Genomic DNA, 9,657 nt, shown 5'->3' with positions numbered 1-9,657 from the left:
ACCTTTCAACAGGCTTCCCCCTCCTCTGGCATCAGAATGTGAGCATTTCTTTTCTCAGGTTGCTAAGATTCCCTAGAAGAATCTTCCTCTCTCTGTTTCAGGTGTTAAAATCTGGCTGCCAGCGTGCTGGGCACCTATCAACCCTATCTCTTTGCTGATGTGGTTTTAAGCCTTTCTTTAGTCCTTTACTGTTATTTCAGTGATATTTTGAGAAGGAACAGGTAAAAGCAACTCTCATTCTTGGATTGATTCTTCTGTTGCTTGCAATCAAAAGATTCCCCTGTGCTCATGAGAATGTATGTTTGCTTGTTGTAAAAGAAGCCCTATTGGCTTAAACAAGAGAGGTTTCTTTCTCTGTTACTGAGTGTATAGGAGTCTCAGCCAGGGTGGTGGCTCTCTGCTCAGGAGACCCAGGCTCCTGCAGTCTTGTTGCTCTGCCTTCCTTAAAGTGCTGCTGTCATCTGCAGGGTGGAAGACAGTCAGCCCCCTGTCTGCAGCAGAGCCCACGGGAAGGGGCCCTGCACACCCAGAGAACTGCATACTTTATTCCTGCTCACCTCTCACTGGCCAGAACCCAGTCCCATGAGCACATCAAGGACTGGGAATGCAATCCTTCATAGGCAATGCACCAAAAATCCAGGCTCTCTTCATATGAGTCAGAAGGAAAGTGTAGGCATCAGGTGACTGCTAGCAGTCTCTGCCATTCTGATGATGACAAGAAGCCACCCCAGATGCCACAGTGACAATTTGCCTCCTGTGCTCTGCCCTGCAGCACGCTGTGCAGGAACATGGTGAGTAGTGAATGTGCCTGGTTCTCCTGACACGGGGGCTCCTCAGAGCCAGGAGGGACCCCTGGATCCACAGGGCAGAGTGGGGGCCAGCTGAACCCAGGAGTTCTAGGAATCCTGGGGCGGCCGGAGTATGTTCAAGGCAGCTCCTGAGTGAATAACCTCAGCCTGGGAGAGGGAGGGTGGTACCAAGGCTGTATCAGTTTCCAGTCCTCTGTAATAAATTGCTACAAATTTAGCAGCTTAAAATAACATGCATTTATTATTTCATTGTTGTCGGTCAGAAGCCCAGGTGGGCTTGATGGAGTTCTCTGTTTAAGGTCACATGAGGCAAAAATCAATGTTTCAGTCAAATGGGGCTCTCGCTTGAAGTCTGTGGTAAGACTCTTCAAATTCCCCTCTTGTTTCAAATCTCTGACTTTCTTTTCTGTGATTAACAGAGGACACTCTCTGCTTTTAAAGGACTCATGTGATTGGATAAGACCCACTGGCACAGTGTCCCTTTTGTTATATAATGTAGCGTAATTGTGGGAGTGATAGCTCACGTTCTTAGGATCTGCTATACCCAATGGCTGGGGGTTGGGGGGTGGACAAGTCTGAGGGTCACTGGGCTCCGTGCTTAGAATTCTGCCTATTCCAGAGGCCAAACCTGAGTGCCAGAGGTGTGGAACCCAGAAGTTGGGGCTGCGGACTCAATGTCAGAGGAGAAACAGGCCTTCTGAGAACTGGGAGGCGTCACCTTCGTGAGTGAGGCGGGGAATGCGGTCAGGACACAGAGTCTAGAACAGTATGTGCTCTGGGGTGGCCCGCAGGGCTGTCTGCTGGGCCTCAGCAGGGAGGGAGGCCAGCCCGACCAGCCTTCCAGATCTAGGTCAGACCCCACACCCTTCTGGTGGGAAACTCAGGTTTATAGCTAAGGCAGGGGCTTTTCCATTTAGCTCCAAGGAGGGCCATCGGAGTCTCTAATGAAATTGAAGTCAGCGGCATTATTTTGGGAATGTGTGCATTTTGTGGGGAGGGGGTTCGCAGCTTTTCTTAGATTCTCTGAGACATCGAAGAGATGGGGGAAAGAAAAAGGATTAAGTGTTGAGTTAATTAATACCCTAAGGAGTTTATTACTATGGCTGGTACAACAGCACTTCACTGACCCCACTAGGGGCCACTTGAGGCATGGATGGGTTAACTTTTTAAATGTCCATAGAACCAGACCCCCAAGTTTGGTTCTTGTTAGAAACCAAGATCCTGGCAGGCTGCTGACAGCACCTAGGACAGAGTACACAGGGTGCAGGGTCGGCGATGGGGTCCTGGTTGTGTTGAAAACCCTCCAGTGTTTCTCCAAAACCCTCAGGATAGAATCCTTCTCCCCTTCCCCAATACACCTGCCAGGGTCTGAATGTTTGTGTCCCCTTAAAATTCATAAATTGAAATACTAACCCCCAAGGTGATGGTATTAGGAGATGAGGATTTGGGGAGGTGCTAAGAGCATGAGGGTGGAGCCCGCATGAATGGGATTAGTGAGCTTATAAAAGAGGCCACAGAAAGCGCTCTTGACCTTTGCGTCATGTGAGCACACAGTGAAAACGCAGCCACCTAGGATCCTAAATCTGCTGATCTTTGACTTCCCAGCCTCTAGAACAGTGAGAAATAAATTTCTGGACTCTATACAGTATGTATCTCTCTAAATAAATCTACATTTACTTAGCTAAAAAAAATAATAATAATCAACAAATTTCTGTTGCTTAGAACCCACCCAGTTTGTGGTATTTTTGTTTCCGCAGCATGACCGGACTAAGACGCTGCTGCTACGTGCATTCCCTCTGGACTGGCCTCTGGCATCTTCAGAAGGCAGCTTCAGTGGCTGTCTGCCTGTTGGCCCATCCACCCAGCAGACCATGAGTGCTGTCTAGGAAAGGCCATGTTCCCTAGCACCCAGCCCAGTGCCTGACCCACAGCACGTGCCCAAAGAGTTTGTGAAAAGGAGCGAATCAGCGCATAAGCAAATTTCCTGATGCTCTGGGATGAGAAGTTTCTGCAAAACCTTGTTCTGTGGGAAAAAGGACATTTAGGGACCAGGGCCCTGGAGCAGAAAGGACAGAGCCCCCAACAAACTAGATTTTCCCTCTAGCTGTTGGAGGGGAAAGGCTGGGGCACTGGACTTTGACTTTGGAAGGAAGCAGTGACATCCTGGGGCCCTTACTTTCTAAGTCTCAGCCAACCACTCAGGAAATAGCCATTGGATATGGGGGTGAGGGGTAAGTGCAAATGAGGCACCAAGCAGGGTGCTCCCTCCCCTCTCCATTTCTGACCCTGCACAAGAACTGAGCCAAACACCCACCCTGGCTGGGACCACAGAGGTCACTGAGGTCCCTTCCCTATATAGAGAGGGACAGATGAAGGCCCAGAGCCGAGGTGACCGGCCCTGGGTCACATACAGTGTTGGAAGCTGGGCAGGGACAGCCTCCAGTCTTCATGTTTAGCTCACTTCTAGCTCACTGCACCCCAACACCATGTGGCTCTAGAGAAGTGAGCCTTCCCCCACCCCAACTTTAGGCAGGCAAGAAGGAAGGGATCCGGATGGTTACAACAACTCAGTTTTATTTCTTATTTTCCTCTGGGGATGCAGCATTTGGCATCTTGTCTCCCCCACCCCAAAACCGTTCCCACACTGCATCAGGCTGGCAGGCAGGGTCCCACCCAGTCCTCGTCTCTGCAGAGGGAGTGGCAGGGAGCTATTTCAAGCCCACTATGAGGGGCAGAAGGGCAGACCCAGCAGAGCCCACGAGGATTTTGGATGACAGGGAGAGTCCAGCTGCACCTGGGTCAGAAGCAGAGGGTGAGTAGAGTGGGTTGGGCAGGCTGGGCAGCTTGCAGAATAGAACTCCAGGGCCCCTCCGGAGGGCCTCAGGCCCAGAGATCCATCCCACCTGAACCTCCTCCGGTTCCCCAAACCCCCAGGATCTCTGCTGTGGGAGGGCTGCCGCAGGCAGCTGCTGAGAAGGCATGACCCTGGTGGTGAAACAGAGCTGGGAGCTGCCTCCCTCTGCAGGGAAGAAGGCTGAACCCCGGGTGGGACAGAGACACCCAAGTTAACCCAGAAAGATGACCTTGGGCAGAGTCAACCTAAACCCAGCACATGCCAGGCCAGAGCCCCTTCCTACCCTCCTCCATCCCCCTCAGAAGAAACCAGAGAGAGAAGGAAACAATGGACGATGAGACAAAGGAACAGGCAGACTGGGGCTCACCAGGGCTAAGATCTGGGCTGGATGCTCTGAGGCCCTTGTCCTTCTCCCTCACCCCCAACAGCAAGCCCTGCCAGTGATACTTACCCACCGACACTTACCCACAGACTGCAGAGTTGCCACCAGGCTTCCGGAGGCAACTCCGCCCCCGTTGGTGATGGCGGCCACTGACATCATCTTGGCCGCTAAGGAGGAGGCAGTGATTCCTGCGCCGGTGAAGCCCATGGCACCCAGCGCCACCGGCACAGCGCCCACGGCCAGGGCTGCAGGGGGAGAGGAACTGGGTCAAGGAGGAGACAGACCCCCCACCACCCCTAAACACACACACACACATACACACACACACACACACACACACACACACACACACACACACACATACACACAAGGTCAAGCTTGGGGGGCTTCAGGGAGTCTGGAAAAGGCAGTGAAGTCTGAACTTGGGAGAGACTCCAAGCATGGACGGCAGGAGGTGGGGTGTGGGGTGTGGGGTGGGGGCAGGGGAGGCTGCAAGCTTCTTATCTTCCCTAAGGGAATCTTTAACACAAGCAGATCTTTCCTAGGGCCTAGCATAAGCAAGGCGCACATTCCGAGCTCTGCTTGAATCTGAACTCTGGGCCTCCATGGCATCACCACAGAGCAATCAGAAGCCAGAGTCACTGAGCCAATGGCTTCTCCTTAATGCATCTCTGGTGTTCAAACTCTGTGCCTGTCTTGTCCTAGAATAACCTGCGTGGCTAACCCTGCATGGGTGACATTGGCCCATTTTTCACAAGGAAAGCTGAATTCAGAGTAGTTCAAAACCATGCCCAGGGTCACAAAGTGGAGGCCCTTCAAAGAGATTGGTTCCCTGCTGGGGCTGCCACCATGTGAGTTTCCAAGACACTCAGTTTCCTCTTCTAGCACCTCCTCCCCTCCCATATACAGGAGGCCTGCACATGCTTGGGCCTGTACAAGGCTAGTTGCTACCCAAATCCCAGGGTCTAGGGGACACACGAGCACTTGAGCCTTTTCCGGCAGAGACTCACCTCCTCCTACTGCAGCTACAGCAGCCTTGGCTGGAAACCAAAAGAATTTTCTGTGAGTGGATCCACACTGGCCGTCCCTCCACCCCCCAAGCCTACAGCTCACCTATGGGGAGGCGGCTGCCCAAGGTTGGGAGACACAGGAACAGAGGACCCCTGCCTGCTTCACCCAGAGAAGTGGGATCTCCTGAGAATGTGGATCCCACAGCCCTGAGCTTGGTGAGGGCTGCTGGGGAGTCAAATGCCCCGTCCTGCGTGGATCTGCACGCTTTGGCGTAGAGTTATCTAGAGTTATCAAGGTTTGAGGTCCTTGTTCCAGAAAATGCAACCCTTGGATAGGACTTTTGTTTTGTTTTTCAAAATCTGTCTGCTGATGGGTTGGATGGGGGTTGTTCGTGGAGAGACCAGAAGTTATCTTTTTCTTTCTCTCTGCCTTCCAAGCCAGGTTTGGTCAGAACAAACCAAACAAAGCCTGACAGATGTGAGAAGGAAGGCGTGAGGCTGCAGCACGGATTCTCCGTGAATTTGGGCTACTCAGCAAAGTCATGTAGGGCAGGGTGGTTTGATTGGGGCAAGGAGAGGCGAAGGAAGTGAGTGTCATGCTCTCTGAGCCAGGGCGTTAGTGCATCTGCAGTAGGGGCAGTGTTTCATCAGTGGGGCGCCATATGACCTTGTATCACCCAGAGAGGGCTCTTTAGACAGCAGTTAGTCCTCATGTGGAGAGATGCCTTTCATTTTGCACAACCTGGCTGAAATCAGGGCAAGCACTTCTGAATGCTTGACTGCTGCTTGAGAACGGTGCTTGAATGAGTTGAACACTCCTGACTTTTCAGGGCCCGACCACTCGTTGCCCTCCTCTCCAGAAAGCTGCCCCAGATCTTCCCAATCAGAACCATCCTTGCTCCCATGTGGCTGGAGCCACTCTCAGTTCTGGAGCAGTGTTAGGGGTGCCTGGGCTGGCTCTCCACCACTGTGAGTCCCTGGAGGGCAGACAGAGAGGTCTTGGTCTGCTGCAGCCATAGGAGCCAGGACTGCTATCTTTGGGGCTAGTGGGGACCTGAGTTCTAAAGATAGCAAGATATACAGGGGTGAGCTCAGCCAGCTCTCCAAGAAAAGAGCTGTAGGGTGATGGTGAAGGCAATAAAGAGGTAGCAGTGTGAAAGGCAAACCCTAAGTGATCAGAGGGGCCACCTGGTTGGGGCATGGGGCCAGAGACTCAGGAGTCAAGAGTCTGGTTAGAGGGTATTCGAGTCTCAGCATCATTGTTTGGGAGGAGAAGTGATGCCAGGCCAGCTGGGAGCTGGGCATATCTGGTCCCCGACATACAAGTGGTCCAGGGAGGGAGGGCGCTCTTTGTCTGGTGGCCTGCCTGCTGGGTTCCTCCAGCTGTCATCCTCGGGGCAGGTGGCCTGGCCCTTCTGGGCTGTTCAGAACCTGCCCTGCCCTGAGGCCTCCCCCCGCAGGCCCAGGGCCCTGAATTTCCATTCTACTTCCTGTCCCCAGGCTCCGGAGTAACGGCCCCTCCCACCTTCCAGCCCTGGGCCCTTGGACAGCAGTTCCCTCATGTGTAAATAAGGGACAATATCAACTTCCTCTGGGGCTGTTAAGAGAATTAAACAAATTGATAAATGTCAAGCGGTAGGCATAGTGATGGGGGCGTCACAGGGTTTAAGAAAATCTAGTTGTTCTGATTATTTTCATGTTATGAATTGCTTATCATCAGCTGAGGAGTCCTCTTATTTCTGACAATGAGGAAGAACTGCCGGCCGTGGCCGAGGCTCTAACTTTCTTGTTGTGGCCAAGGCTCTAACTTTCTTGTCACACTCCTTTGCACTGGGTGAGGGTCCGAGGAGGGGTGTCTATCACCCAGGGCAGGTTACCTCCTAGTGGGGAAGCCAGGGCTGCAGCAGGGACTCCTAGCAGGTAGGAGCCATTCAGTGTTGCCATCAAGGATCCCAGGGCTGATGTGGCCCCAGCCAGGGCAGCATTGGCTGACACGGGGAGCCCTGAGAAAGAAGAGGGGATGAGTGCCCAGGAGTCAGAGGTCAGAGGTCAGAAGTCAGGCAGCAGTCAGAGGCACCATTCCCCGATTCTATGCTGTACTGTTTGTGTTGGCAGAGGTTGGAGGAGCCCCGGTGTTCGCCCCACGGGAGAGAAAGGTTAATAGTGGCAGATGCACCTGGGAACACTTTGCAGAGATTAGAAGCAAAGATTACAGGCTCACCTAGCGACCCTGATGGATCTCAAAAACAGTTCTCAGGGTGGAAAAAAAGCAAGACCATGAGATCTACAACACACTCTTCTGTGTGTAAATTAAAACACGTGCAAACAGACAAACAATACCCATTTTGCGAGAACATATATGAAAAACAGTTACATGTTGAACGTAATAGAAAGGTTGAGAGAGAGGGGGAAATCACAGGCAAAAGGGAAGATGAACAGCGAGAATAAATAAATACATGCAGAGAGGTGGCCTGCAAGAACTAATGAACAAAACGGGCCTGAATTCAAGAATTGTGTTCAAATCAACATTCAGATCCGTCAGGACAAACTTGCAAAAGGCTGGTTAGACGTGTAGGCAAAAACCTAAAGCAGGTGAATTCTGGGGGTGAATCCAGGGGAAATGAGAGCCAGAGAGTGGGGTTTACCAGCAGGGTCCCTCCCTCCATCTAAGCAGGACAGGGAAGGGGGCCCAGACCCCCTGGACCCCTGGCCACGGTCCTGCCTCCCTCTGGCCCTTCTCAGAGAGGAAGGCAGAGTAGACACACAGGGGAAGGACAGGTGAGGGAGGGAGGCTGCAGGTGACGCCGCCCTGCCCTCCCATGGGTCCTTGGGACGAACCCTGTGCTGTGCCCTCCCTGGCCCCAGCCTTGCCCCTTACCGGCTCCCCCAGGAATACTCACCCACTGAAGGGAGTCCTGCCAGGATACCGCTGGAGGCTGCCCCACCCACTGTGGCCAGACTCCCTGCCGACAGTATCTTGGAAGCCACATTAGAGGCCAAGATGAATGCCTGGGAAAATTCCATGGCTCCAAAATGGACGAACACCAAACCTACCAAAAGGGTGGAGCTTTGATGGTGTGATGGGACACCAGAACTGGGGTCACACCCACCGCCCTAAAAGTCCCAAGGGGCTCCAGGGGATAAAGAGGATGCTCTGAGCTTGTGGGCGCAGCAGGCCCGGAAAGTGTCCCAGGTGGGTGCTGGTGTTACAGGAGGACCTGTATGAGGAGAAGGCGGGAATTGCAGGAGATTTTATTTCCCCAGATGAGCTGCTTCCTTCCTCCCCAAACGCCAGATACTTAAATATTTCCAGAACTCCCAAAAGTCTCCATGGAGCAATTGAAAAGGTACTAGAATTAGGAAGTCAGAACCAATTACGGTTTTCAGGCATATACCATAGCCAGGTTGTTCTGGATTGTACGCCATCTCCTCACTAACACAACTGGAAGGATGAGACTACTGTCCCCATGTTCTGAGGGGGAAACACCGGCACAGAAAGGGTAAGGGATTCACCCAAGGTGACAAGGGTTTGTGGGGCAAAGCGCAACCCGATCCAGGTTCCCCGGCTTCCAAAGCGCGGGCTTGGAAGGTCTCTGACTTGGTTCCTCCTAACACTCGTCTCTCCCCCTGCCTGTCTCCACCCCACCGGGCCTCGAGGCTTGAGGGTAACTGGGCATGGACTAGGCTAGTCATCCCAGAGACCCAGAGCTCAGGGACAGGTTGGGGCTGAAGTCCCTTTCCTCCTGAGACCCAGCTTCTCTGACTGCAGCCATCCCAGTGAGAAATATGAGACAATTCTTCGAGTGGCTCCCCGCAGGTCTCCCCTCCACTCGCTGAGCCCACCACTTACCCGAGCACGGGGGCCACAGGAGGAAGCAGCCCTTGCCCACCCCTCCCTGTCTTACCCAGAGAATCGAGGAACAGACTCCGTGGTCTGGAGTTTTGATGTGATCTGGGACGATCTGATGCAGGGTATTTAGAGCAGCTCCACCCCTCCTGAAGCACAGCCTCACATGATGCAGGCAGCAAATGAGATAGCTTTCGTTTTCGCAGGAAAATGAAACCATACCTGTTGTTCTTCTCTTTTCCCCAAGGAGCAGATTTAGTTATTACAGAGGTCAATTTCCTCATCACTTTTGACCCAAAGATCTTACCACATGCCATTTAATTTCTCTGCTGCCGTCACGGCAAATTGTTGAAAGAGCCATAGACCACCACGGCCGTACATAACATGAAATATTTTCAGGCATCCAAAAGCTAGAGATAATAATAAAACAAACACTTATTCGCATACCACTCAGCTCAGGACTTCAAACGTTACAGATACAATTTACACAGCCTGAGAATCCCTTCTAATTTCCCTCCTTTCTCTGCCTCCTTCCCCACAGGTATTCACCCTCCAGAATTTAGGGTTGATTCCTCCCATGCATGCTTTTCTTCTTTCACCACATATCAATGTTAAATGCAGAACTGTCTTGGCACTCGCTGAATGTTCATTGCTATTTCAACTGAAGTTCAAAGACAAGGAAGTGGTACAATTATGTGCCAAGAACCTTCACCTTCTAACCTCTGCTGGACCAGTATGCCAGGAAGATGTAAAAC

The 9,657-nt window shown here is 52.3% G+C and overlaps 1 protein-coding gene across 2 annotated transcripts; it reads right to left on the bottom strand.

Annotated features, from left to right (window-relative positions):
- Window positions 1–3,366: 3,366 nt before the first annotated feature.
- LOC105095700 (interferon alpha-inducible protein 27, mitochondrial) lies at window positions 3,367–9,113 on the bottom strand. Of its 2 annotated transcripts, XM_010987882.3 has the most exons (6): window positions 8,961–9,113; window positions 7,956–8,105; window positions 6,933–7,058; window positions 5,056–5,085; window positions 4,129–4,290; window positions 3,367–3,603 (listed from the first exon to the last, which is right to left on the bottom strand). In XM_010987882.3, exons 2-6 carry the CDS (start codon window positions 8,077–8,079, stop codon window positions 3,518–3,520), a joined length of 528 nt encoding a protein of 175 aa, XP_010986184.3. In that variant the 5' UTR covers window positions 8,080–8,105; window positions 8,961–9,113; the 3' UTR covers window positions 3,367–3,517. The 2 variants fall into 2 exon arrangements, with proteins under 2 accessions (XP_010986184.3, XP_064342293.1); XM_064486223.1 differs by lacking the exon at window positions 8,961–9,113 and having other exon boundaries at window positions 7,956–8,122.
- Between the last annotated feature and the right edge of the window lie 544 nt (window positions 9,114–9,657).

The sequence above is a fragment of the Camelus dromedarius genome, chromosome 5 (assembly GCF_036321535.1).
Source record: "Camelus dromedarius isolate mCamDro1 chromosome 5, mCamDro1.pat, whole genome shotgun sequence".
In the NCBI taxonomy this organism is placed as follows: domain Eukaryota; kingdom Metazoa; phylum Chordata; class Mammalia; order Artiodactyla; family Camelidae; genus Camelus; species Camelus dromedarius.
The sequence above is the reverse complement of the archived record's forward strand: the minus strand, read 5'-3'. Positions and strand labels throughout refer to the sequence as shown.

What these genes read in the sequence shown, in the direction of transcription:
- LOC105095700 (XM_010987882.3), bottom strand. Translation starts at nt 8,079, where the DNA reads ATGGAATTTTCCCAGGCATTCATCTTGGCCTCTAATGTGGCTTCCAAG. An exon ending in GGCAGGACTCCCTTCAGTGG is followed by an intron (nt 7,059 to 7,955) that starts GTGAGTATTCCT and finishes CTTCTTTCTCAG; the next exon opens with GGCTCCCCGTGTCAGCCAAT. An exon ending in GGCAACTCTGCAGTCTGTGG is followed by an intron (nt 3,604 to 4,128) that starts GTAAGTGTCGGT and finishes CTTCTGACCCAG; the next exon opens with GTGCAGCTGGACTCTCCCTG.